Below are 12,608 nucleotides of genomic sequence, written 5' to 3'. Positions count from 1 at the left end.
AAACTGCTGAGAGGTGGTTACGGGGTTGACACTGGGGAGTTCTTTCACCTGGTTGAACAACAGGAAGGAGTCATGACAAGGGGCCATCCCTGGAAGTTGCGAAGGAGACTGTGAGAAAGAGGGTTAGGAGTGGTTTCTTTGCATGGAGGGTGGTTGAACCATGGAATGCATTGCCTGATAGAGTGGTGAGAGCGAGAACCGTCAATGCATTTAAGGAGTGATATGATAGACTTTGTGTTTCGATGAGTCTTGATAGACTTGTGTTTCTTAGAAAGGACCCCCCATGATGAGTCTTTTGACTCTGTGGAGGCCTGAATAATAATAATAATAATAATAATTTCATGTATAATGGCTCAGATATAAATAATATGTTTATTTTTTTTAGATATTCATTCATAATCCTCATACTTCCACCGTGCATTCAGGTGGTCGATGGTCTGTTGGAACTACTGCAGATATAAGTATTTTGAACATTAATCAGTCAGTATCATCTGTTACTGCAGGAGCTCTGAGGCCTGATTCTAAAGAATATATGCTTGTAGTGGGAACTGCAACTAATTTATTGGTGTATGATGTAGGAAATAACACAGATGTTTTCTATAAAGATGTGAGTGTATAACAGTAGCAAGCTTTTTTATTCAAATATAAATTAACTAAAAACACTTATAAACCTTAATACTGATATATCATATGTGTATAATTTTTATATACGCCTAAACCTCTTGTAAGCGGATTTTTTTTACGTCAATTTGGAGTTACGCAAATTGGGATATCAAAAGTAATTTTTTTTACCCGATTTTTATTCATATTTATGCAACCAGCCTAAAGTCTAAGTTAGGAAAAAATCCATAATTCAAGAAATTTCTGAGAATTTTGTAGAATTGCATTCTCGTTTCAATTAAGAAAATTCTTAATTCTAAGAATTTTGTAGAATTGCAATCTCGTTTCAATTAAGAAAATTCTAATTTCTTACAAATTTCATTTATTGGGAATTCCCCAAATTACATAACTGACTGCCCATAAAAAAGCAGTTCTTAGCCGTTTGAATTTGGTGTTTGAGTAGACAACACAGTTACCGCATTTTTTGTATTTGCATTTTTTAAGTGAAATCAAAATAAAAATCACGTTATAAAATTAACAATTTTGCTAAGAAATAATAAATGGTAAGCTATATGTAATTTTCAAACTTTCATTTCATTAACCGAAGATTTTAATCCAGCCCTCACGTGATGTTGCCGATAACCAAAAAAAAAAGGAAAGCCGTTTCCTTGGATATAAAAATTCAAATTTTAGACTGTCTTCAAACTGGGGAAGATGTGATGGCTGTGGGTAAGCATTTTGGAGTTCGTGAATCAACTGTCAGATCTATAAAGAAAAATGAAGAGGCTATTAGAAAAGCGGTATGTTCTGGTACAAAATCGAGTGCGAAATTATCATCATACACAAGAGATGTTGTTCTAGAAAAGGCCGAAGAAGCTTTAGTGATGTGGATAGAAGATAATGTACAAAAAAAGAATGCCAATTGACGGAAATTCCATCAAGCAATCAGCATTGAGATTTTATGAACAGATTAAAAAACTGCAGCCAGATACTTCATCTCGATTGAGGAAAAAATATGAATTTCATGCAAGCAATGGTTGGCTGGCTAAGTTTATTAAAAGATGTGCTCTTCATAATATAAAAATTAAAGGTGAAACGGCTTCTGCTGATGAAACAGCTGCTAAAGCATTTCCTCAAAAACTTGCTAAAATAATTGAAGATGGAGGTTGCACTCGTGAACAAGTTTGGAATATGGATGAAACCGGCCTTTTCTGGAAAAGAATGCCAAACAGAACTTACGCATCAAAAATGCAAAAAACTTGGCGGGTTCAAAGCAGCAAAGGATCGCATAACACTCCTATTTTGTTCGAACGCTTTAGGAGATTGGATGTTAAAACCGTTTCTCATAAATCGATCATTAAGATCGATTTATGAGCCAATGAAAGGTGTAGATTTTCAAAAATTGCCAGTTCATTGGATGGCCAACAAAAAAGCTTGGGTGACCATTGATATTTTCACTGAGTGGTTCCACAAACATTTTGTGCCAGTTAGACGCTATTTGAATGACAAGGGTCTCGAATTTAAATTGCTTTTGATTCTTGATAATGCACCCGGTCATCCTGCCATAGAACACCCAAATGTGCATTTTTTTTTTTCTGCTGCCCAATACCACATCATCGCTACAACCTATAGATCAGGGTATAATTGTGACCTTTAAAACATTATGTCAGATGAGCATTTCAGTACGTTTTGAACAAGCTAAATGATGATGAAACAGTCAGTTATGGATGTGTGGAAAAAATTTCATTTATGGATTGTATTGATCAGGTTCAATTATAGTTATCTGAATTGAGACCAGAAACTATGAATGCATGCTGGAAAGCTATTTGGCCCACATGTGTTAAAGAGAATGCTCCTGTTCCCTTCAATCATACTGCAGAATTCCCCAATATAATAAGTTTGGCATGTGAAATTGGCAGAGAAGGATTCGATGATCTTACGTCGGCAGATATCGAAGAATTGTTAACTGATAAACCTCTTAGCGAAGACGAAATAGTGAAGATCGTTTCTGAGACTCCTGAAAGCGAAGAAGTTAATAATAATGATCAAGTTAATCCTACTTTTACTGCTGATATAATTAAAGAAGGTCTTAAACTGGCCAGTAATTTAGGCAATTATTTTTGCCCAACATGATCCAAATGAAGAAAGTGCTGGGAAATTTTCACGTGAGCTTAAGTTGTTAATGTCTTCATACAGATATCGTGACTTATCTAAAGCATCAACACAGCTATTAATAACTGAGTTCATGCCTAAAACTACTGATACAACCAGTGGTACTTTTGTTCAAGACATGACAAGAAGAATTCCACAAGTTGAGGTGGAAGTCGATGACGATAATACCATTACTATTAAGTCTCACAAAAACGAAAGCTTTCGCGTTTATTGTCAGAAACTGATAGCGAATAACAATTATTTTTATAGAATCCTTGGCAAATAACTGAAATGAATATGTTTTTTTTTAAAGCTATTAAAATTCATTATATGTATGTGTTCTCCATGAAATGTAAATAAAAATCTTATGATCCTGATGAATTTAATGTTTGTTTTTTTCATTATTTTGCTTATATTTCAGGTTTGGAACCAATCTTCACTTTTTCTATGGAGTCAGTAGTTCTTTTTACGTGTAATTTTTAGGAATGTATCTATCGCGTAAAAAGAGATTTAGGTGTATATATATATATATATATATATATATATAAGGATAAGCCGAAATTTGAAACGTTTTTATGTCATGTTTTTTGTCTTACTGGCTTACCATCCTGGAACTCAGGGATTGGGCGCCATAGGTGCCAGGGGGGAGGGATGGAGCCCCCCCCTAGTATGTGTGTATATATATATACACACACACACACACACACTGCTTGGAAAGAAGTCAATGGACACTACAGTGTGAGGAATAAATAGTCATGGTCCTTCTTAATAAGATGTAGGACTTGTTTTCTTTGCAATGCCTGCAGCAACCCTGTGGGGTATACTATCTGAGTATATAGTGATCAGTGGGAATTTTGGACCATTCTTCCTGTAAGCATGTAATGAAATCCTGGACTTTTGTGGGGTGGACATCCCTTGATCTCATCTGCACTCCAGTTCATCCTGCAGATGTTCAATGAGGTTGAATTCAGGGTGGTGTGGAGGCTAGTCAAGTGTGGTAACATTCATATCCACAAACAATGCAGTTACAGCAGCAGCCTTATGATGAGGTTCATAGTATGTTGACTTGCTGAAAGATGGTCACTTTTTTAGAAACACCATAAAGTAAGAAGCATTGCATTGTCGAATGTTCAGATACTTTTCAGAGGTCAATGTTCATGGTATCACAAACAGCGGCCCGAGACCAAACCAGGAAAAACATGACCATACCATCACACTGCCACCTCCAAATTTCATAGCTGGGGTTATGCACTCTGGTAAGAGACTTCCATTGGGCATCTGTCACACCCGCAGCTTTCCATCTGATTTGAAGAGGGTGTAGTGTGATTAATTGTTCCCTAATACAGCTTTCCAAGCTTCGACATCCCACTGTACATGCTCTTTGCACCACTGAAGATGACACTTTGTATTGAGTAATGTGGGGCTTGCGTATTGTGTTCCTACCATGAAAACCTGTATTATGAGCCTTGGTTCTGAATGTTTTTGTGCAGATTCATGTTTCACTCATTGCTTGAAACTCTGCATTCATTGTATTGGCCTACAAATGGTTTTTTACGTATTATCCTTTGTAGCACCCTATGGTCACATTCGGTGACTGTGTTGGTCATCCACTGCAAGTAGCACATGCAGTTGATTCCCATCACCTCCATCTCAGTATGGTGTCACTGATTATTAATCTGGGATGGCCAAATTTTCTGAACAGATACGCCTACAACATGGCATCCTATTACAATGCCTTTTTAAAACTCCTGCAGTTCCCATCTCACAGCCATTTCACCATGACACAGTTGCACTAACTTGTGGCATCATATTCCTCCAATTTATACTGGCTACAAACATGTGACTCCTTACATGGCATGGTGCACCTTGCCCATTGACATCTTTCCAAGCAGTGTATATATATCACACACACATACAGAGAGAGAGAGAGAGAGAGAAAGTCCTTGGCTTAGATGAGAGTTATGTTCTGCAGCCTTTATGTAACTCAAATTTTTATGTTTGTCAGATTTAATCCCCTAATCCAGTGGTTCCCAAACTGTGCATTGGTGCGCTGCAGTGCACAGTTTGGTTAGTGCAGTGCATTGCACTAATTACAATTTATTTATTCAATGATTTGATTGTTCAAAATATGTACTTATTTAATACTTTTTACATAAATTGCTTGTGAATTTGAAATATGTGTTTCATTTATTTTTTTAACTTCAACAACTGCACACTGCAACTGTTAGGTAGGCCTATGTTCTGACTTTGGGTGGCGTGGAAAAATCCTGATACACTAAGTGCACCATGAACCGAAAAAGTTTGGGAATCACTGATCTAACCTGTTAATTACATCCTGTTGCTTATGTGTTTACAGGTAAGCTACAGGATGTGATTAACAGGTAGAGCACTAACATGATTTAAAGGTTATTTTTGTTGGTTTCATTCACAGCATGTACACACAAATTAGATTTTTGTATGTAATTATTATTGTAAAATAATATAATAAGGTATACATAGTATGAAAAAAGAGAAAGAAATGTTTAAGTGGCAATTCATCCTTTCATGTGAAATTATCACAAGATGACTGATCTGTTGCTTCTTTCTTCTCTTCATAAAGTTTAATGACAGGCTGCAAGTGTCATCTATTTATTTTTGGACTTAGACCATGAGGCATCAGGATCCATCCTCCTTTGTCCACCTACATATATCAATGTTAAAACATCATTACCAAGTGTTATTTAGAAATTTTTGTTGTGAAAATGCATTGTTATGGAATCGTTACATTTATGGAAACATCATGTTCAGGAATGTTGCATGCATGCAATATCAAGGGGAATTTTTGATAAAGATATTTTAATGCCTTGTTTTGCACAAAAATCAACTTCAAAAACTTCTAAATATGTGGCATGACATGTACAGAATTTTTTAAAAGATAATTACCAGATAATACCTGATAATTGTTTTTTTTTTCTTTTTAATTTTCATCTCAAGATCAATTTTGGTGCATTTACGAATGGGCCCACTTTCTCCTTTTCTCAGTCATGATTATACTCTCCCAGTGCACATGCAAACACTAAAAATCATGAAAGTGTATGAACACAAATACACAGCACATCATGTTCATTATTAAGGAAGGCACATGCAAGCACCGCCTTGGTTGTCTACCATGTGGATGACCACTGTTAGGTACTGTATGATTAACGTCATAAGTCAAATTTACTTGTCGTGGGGGGGGCTGTCTGTATTTTTGTTTGCGTATATGTACTGTATATAGCAATGGTGGCCAAACTGTGGCTCTTCTTAAGTTTCATTGCGGCTCAGCTAACAAATAAAAAATATTTATAATTTTTCTTAATTTTCTAGCAGACATGGGGCAATCAAATCACCTAATAAAGTTTATCTGAATGATGATAATAATTTAATAAACTCGAAGCAAAGCCAAAAAAAAGAAAAAAAAAGCGGCTTTTCTCTAAAATTCATCGATATTTGTTTGCCATCCCTAATAAGTTGTATTTTTCTGCTCGATTGGTCAATGTTTTTGAGTGGCTTGATGAAATTTGCTGTTCATATGCTGTTCGGCAATGTAGTTATATTTATGTTACCTTGTCAGAAAATTTAAAAAGATACATTACTGAATTTCATACTTCTTATGTTAATAAAAAGGTACATACATACATCTTTGAGGCCCACCTTTCCTAATTGGGTTGTGGGGGCAACAGCTGCAAGAGGAACTTCCAATGGTCACGATCCTCTGCCACCAAGCTCAGGTGTTCTTGTGGGATTCCCAAATGTGTCCACCCAAGGTTTTGGATATAATCTATCCAGCGAGTCCTTGGCCTCCCACCCTCTGGCTTGGCAAAGTGGGCTTGCTGAGGGAGCCTCTCTTGTGCCATTCTGACCAGGTGCCTGTACCAATGTAACTGTGATCTCTCAACACGAAGAAGCAGCAGTTGAGTATTGAGGGTTTCCCGAATTGCAGAGCTTCTAACTCTGTCGAGTCTTGTCAGCCCCGCAACCTCATTTGTATTCGTGTCCGCATTCTTTCGGTCATTACCCAACTCTCATGACCATAGGTGAGGATGGTGACATAGACTGTATTGAAGACAGCCAGCTTTTCCTTCTGGTTTAACTCCCGCTTCAATACTGCCGAACGGCCAAGCTCCAGCAATATTGAGCTTGCTTAGCCAATTCGAGTATCTAGCTCTACGTCCCATTTTCCATCATTCGTGAATATGGACCCAAGGTATTTAAACTTCTCCACCTGCCTCATTGGGACTCCACTTACATTTAGAGTGCACTGGGATGGTTGTATTGAGACTACAAATGTTTCAGTTTTGGCCACACTGATCTTCATTCCGGCGTCTGCACAAACAGCTGCAAACCTATCCAGGGTTTGCTGGAGGTCATCTGTGGAAGAGCTAAGCAGAACTAGGTCATCTGCAAAAAGCAGACATGCAATGCTACATCTTCCAATTCTGACACACTCGCTACCTCGGCTGTGCCTATCAATCCAGTCCATAAATATTATGAAAAGGAGGGGTGACAGAACACACCCTTGGCGGAGGCCAACAGAGACTGTGAAAGGTTCAGACTTTGTGCTGTTTACCCTGACACAAAACTCGGGGCATTCATACAGGGACTTGATGGCAGCTAATAGTTGGCCATCCACTCCATACTCCTGTACTACTTGCCAAAGCTTATCCCGAGGAACCTGGTCATATGCCTTCTCCAAGTCCACAAAACATTCTTGGCATATTTCCAAGATTTCTCAAAGACTTACCTTAAAGTGAAGATTTGGTCAGTTGTGCTTCTACCAGGACGAAAGCCACATTGTTCTTCCTGGAACTTAGACTCAACTATGCTCCTGCACCGTCTTGTCTTTCCAAGCACTTAGATACACTTTCCCAGGCAGGCTGAGCAGAGAGATGCCACGATAGTTACTGCAATCCTTCTGGTCTCCCTTCTTAAAGACTGGTATTATTATTATGCCTGTCTGCCATTGCTTTGGTGCTCGCTCAGATATCCAAGCAGTCTGACACACTCGAGTCAGCCAAAGAACACCGTCTCGATTTAAGGCTTTTAGCATTTTGGGCCAAATTTCAATATCACCAGCAGCTTTGCCCGATTTTATTGCTAAATGGACCTCTTCTGCTGTGAGACTAGTCATTGCCCCGCTCTGCACCTCTTGGATGTCCACAACTGCTGGGCCACCCGGGTTAAGAAGGCTCTTAAAGTGTTCCCTCCATCTGTGGAGGATATCCTACTTGGTTGTTAAAAGTGCACCATCAGAGGCCTTAATTGTCCTTGCTGTGCACGATTTCCTCCCTCGAAGGTAGCGGATGGTCTGCCAGAATACTTTGTTTGCATTTGCATAGGATGAGTCTAATCTTTCTCCAAAGGAATAAAAAGGTAATAATTTAAATTCAAAATGATTTAAATATTAATTTTTTATTTTAAAAATTTTATTATAGAATATTTTGCAGCATGACTCTTGAAAATAAACAGAGGAGGAAGTATATCGACAAACATAGAAATTTTAAGGAAGAATGGGAAGAAGACTATGCTTTTATTCAGAAAGGTAAAGCATTTTGCCTCATCTGTAGTTCAACGGTGAGCAATTTCAAAGTAGGGAATTTAAAATGTCATTATGAAAAATTGCATCGCGAGTTTTCATATCAATATCCAGAAAAATCTGAAATATGAATTAAAAAACTTAAATCGTTGAAATCTTCAGTTAATAACCAAATTAACTTCATGACAAAATTTACTAAAGAATCTGAAACAGTTATTATAATTACAGCTATTTTGCCTGCTTCAGTTTAGGAGTGCCCCTGTTTAAATGTCATTGGCTATTTACTCATGGATTCTTAGGGCATTGTGAGTGTAAATGTACCAAAAAGTATATGTAGCATAAGGAATAGAAATTTACACATACCTTTTTCTGGGTGTTGCGGCGTTTCCTCTTTCTGCGATGTCGAAAAACTACTGAGTGTGTGTGTGTGGGGAAGGGGTAGGCAGTTTGGTAGAATTAAGTTAGAAAAACCCATTTTTTATTTTCCATAATATATATAAACATATATATTATATTATATAGGGTGGGGAAAAGGTGAAAGGGTTGATTTTTTAAGATGGGGAAGGGGAAAGGTGGTTGACGGGGTGCGGTCCGTTTCGACTATTCGTGGTCGTCATCTGAACACATTGGGAAAGTGGATGCTATGTCAGGTCGGGTAGGTGCTTCTGCTTTTGAAGTGTTTGTGTTGTCGCCTATTGGTCGGGGTTGTGACCTCAATTTTATGTTGTGAAGCTTCCAAACCTCGGAGATTATGTAGGGCCTGTGTACGTTGATAGAGTTCGCGTCACACTTTATAGCTATTGTTTCCGATATTCTGAGCATTGTTTCATTGTCTTGTCTGTCTACTATGATGGCCTTGTCTATCTGCGGGGTGCGTTTTTGTTCAAGGGCGTGAACAGCTATTTCCGCTTTTCCTGTGCTTTGTATTCGATTTTTCTTTTTGATGTTACGTTTTTTAGTGTTTAAATGTTCTGGAATAGGGATGTTACAGTCACGGAAGTGTTCTTGTAGTCTTGCCCACAAAGACCTGATGGTGGAACCTGTGTAGGTGATGTCACAGTCTTTTTGGCAGGGAAATTTATAGACTACATTGTGCTGTTCAAATATTTCTTTCTGTGTGTGAGGTTTGGTGGATTTTAGGAAATTTGCCAGTTTTTGGTTTGTGGTGAATACCAGTTTGTAGTCAGTATGTTTGAAGATGTATTTATAGGCTTTGTATGTGTTTTGGGTGTATGGTAGTTTGATAATTTTTTGTGTAGGGAAGTTCGTTTTGGTACTTGGGTTGTTTTGGCGGTTTTTTGCCGTCTTGTTTGCATAGTTAATCATTTGTGTAGGATAGTTGCGGTTTAAGAAGATCTGTGTTAGTTTTTTTATTTCTGCATTTAGATTATTTTGATTGGTTGAAAATTTGTAAGCATTTATGAATTGTGATAAGATGATAGATTTTTTAACAGAATATGGATGGTATGAGTGAAAATGGAGGTAGTTTCTGATGTGCGAGGGTTTGTGGTATATTTTCATGGCTATTTTGTTGTGTGTTCTGGTTAATGTCAAGTTTAAGAAATTGATGGATTTGTTCTGTTCGGTTTCTGTGGTGAATTTTAATCTGTTGCAGTAGGTGTTTAGGGATGTTTTTAAGGTGGTGATGTGTGTGTGGGATTACTAATGCACAGAATATCGTCTACGTATCTGCCATAAAAGGTGATGCAGGGGGGAAGGGAAGGGGTGGAGTAGGAGTGATTCTATATGTGCCAGGAATAATTCCGCTAGTTGTCCACTGATGTTTTGGCCCATGGGGAGTCCGAAGATTTGTATGTACATGTTGTTGTTGAACTTGAAGAAGTTTGCCAAGATTATTAGTTTTATTAAGTTAATAATGTCAATGGGCGTTAGTTTAGTACGAGAGTGTAGGGTGTGGTCTTCTGTGAGTAGTGTGTGTACGATGTCTAAAGTTCTGGGGACGTCCATGTTAGTGTATAAAGAGGACGCATCCAAAGAAGTGAGGATGTCTTCTTGGGATAGGGTTAGGTTTTTTATTTTTTTTAAAAGGTCGTCCGTGTTTTTTATCATGAAGTTAGACGTTGTAGTTAATGGTTTGAGAAGTTTCGCTACAAATTTGATAAAGGCGCTGTGGTGGTATTTTTGTAGGAGACTATTGGTCTCATCGGGTACTCGTCTTTGTGGGTTTTTATTTGTCCGAACATACAAGGGGTGCATGTGGTGCGGGGGAATTGTGTTTTTCAGTGTGGTTTTGTCAATTTTATTTTCATTTTTTAGGATGTGTAGGGTACCGTTGATTTGTTTTATGAGGTCGGGGGTGGGGTCAATTTGTATTTTTCGGTAGGTGTGTGGGTCGGTTAAGATGGCTGTTATCTTGTTGTGGTAATCGGTTTGGTTTGTGATGACTACGGTGTCCCCTTTGTCAGCTTTATTGATAATAATGTTCGGGTTCTTCTTTAGGGATAAAAGGGCTTTTTGTAAGTTGGGGTGATGTTTGGTTTAATTATTATTTTACTGTTTATGATGTTGTTAATTTTGTGGAATATTGCTTCTTTGTTAGGGTCATATTCTAATTTCGCTTGCATTTCGGTAATGATGTCTCTGTTTTGTATGCATTTTGGGGAAACACCAAAGTTTAATCCTTTGTTCAGGATGGTGATTTCGTCGGGCATGAGGTTGTGGTGCGATAGATTGATGATGGAATTGTTTTTTGTTGGTTCTAAGGCGGAAATATCCGAAGGGTTGGAAGCAACGTGATTGTTGTATTGGGTGTTTGTTAGTGTGTACCATTTCTTTGCATGTCGATCTTCTAATAATAGCGTGTAGTCGTAATAATAGCGTGTAGTCGTTAAAACTAATAATCTCGGCAAACTTCTTCAAGTCCAACAACAACATGTACATACAAATCTTCGGACCCCCCATGGGCCAAAACATAAGTGGACCACTAACGGAATTATTCCTGGCACATATAGAATCACTCCTACTCCACCCCTTCCCTTCCCCCCGGCATCACCTTTTATGGCAGATATGTAGACGATATTCTGTGCATTGGTAATCCCACACACATCACCACCTTAAAAACATCCCTAAACAGCTACAGCAACAGATTAAAATTCACCACAGAAACCGAACAGAACAAATCCATCAATTTCTTAAACTTGACCAGAACACACAACAAAATAGCCATGAAAATATACCACAAACCCTCACACATCGGAAACTACCTCCATTTTCACTCATACCATCCATATTCTGTTAAAAAATCTGTCATCTTATCACAATTCATAAATGCTTACAAATTTTCAACCAATCAAAATAATCTAAATGCAGAAATAAAAAAACTAACACAGATCTTCTTAAACCGCAACTATCCTACACAACTGATTAACTACGCAAACAAGACGGCAAAAAATCGCCAAAACAACCCAAGTACCAAAACGAACTTCCCTACACAAAAAATTATCAAACTACCATACACCCAAAACACATACAAAGCCTATAAATACATCTTCAAACAAACTGACTACAAACTGATATTCACCACAAACCAAAAACTGGCAAACCTCCTAAAATCCACCAAACCTCACACACAGAAAGAAATATTTGAACAGCACAATGTAGTCTATAAATTTCCCTACCAAAAAGACTGTGACATCACCTACACAGGTTCCACCATCAGGTCTTTGTGGGCAAGACTACAAGAACACTTCCGTGACTGTAACATCCCTATTCCAGAACATTTAAACACTAAAAAACGTAACATCAAAAAGAAAAATCGAATACAAAGCACAGGAAAAGCGGAAATAGCTGTTCACGCCCTTGAACAAAAACACACCCCGCAGATAGACAAGGCCATCATAGTAGACAGACGAGACAATGAAACAATGCTCAGAATATCGGAAACAATAGCTATAAAGTGTGATGCGAACTCTATCAACGTACACAGGCCCTACATAATCTCCGAGGTTTGGAGGCTTCACAACATAAAATTGAGGTCACAACCTCGACCAATAGGCGACAACACAAACACTTCAAAAGCAGAAGCACCTACCCGACCTGACATAGCATCCACTTTCCCAATGTGTTCAGATGACGACCACGAATAGTCGAAACGGACTGCACCCTGCAATCCACCTTTCCCCTTCCCCATCTTAAAAAATCAACGCTTTCACTTTTTCCCCACCCTATATAATATAATATATATGTTTATATATATTATGGGAAAAAAAAACCGGGTTTTTCTAACTTAATTCTACCAAATTGCCTCCCCCCCCCACACACACTCAGTAGTTTTTCAACATCG

At 38.0% G+C, this 12,608-nt stretch overlaps 1 protein-coding gene across 1 annotated transcript in view; it reads left to right on the top strand.

Annotated features, from left to right (window-relative positions):
• Positions 1–12,608, top strand: part of LOC150097442 (BBSome complex member BBS2-like) — a 539,668-nt gene that overhangs the window by 102,626 nt on the left and 424,434 nt on the right. Inside the window, exon 4 of the mRNA XM_090406918.1 lies at positions 386–607. Within this exon, the coding sequence (XP_090263044.1) occupies positions 386–607 (222 nt within the window). The remainder of the gene's footprint in view (positions 1–385; positions 608–12,608) is intronic.

The sequence above is a fragment of the Typopeltis vanoorti genome, chromosome 17, assembly GCF_054136105.1.
Source record: "Typopeltis vanoorti isolate ZY-2024b chromosome 17, IOZ_Tvanoo_1.0, whole genome shotgun sequence".
NCBI classification, from domain to species: Eukaryota; Metazoa; Arthropoda; class Arachnida; order Uropygi; family Thelyphonidae; genus Typopeltis; species Typopeltis vanoorti.
Note: the sequence above shows the minus strand (reverse complement) of the source record. Positions and strands in the feature narration are given on the sequence as shown.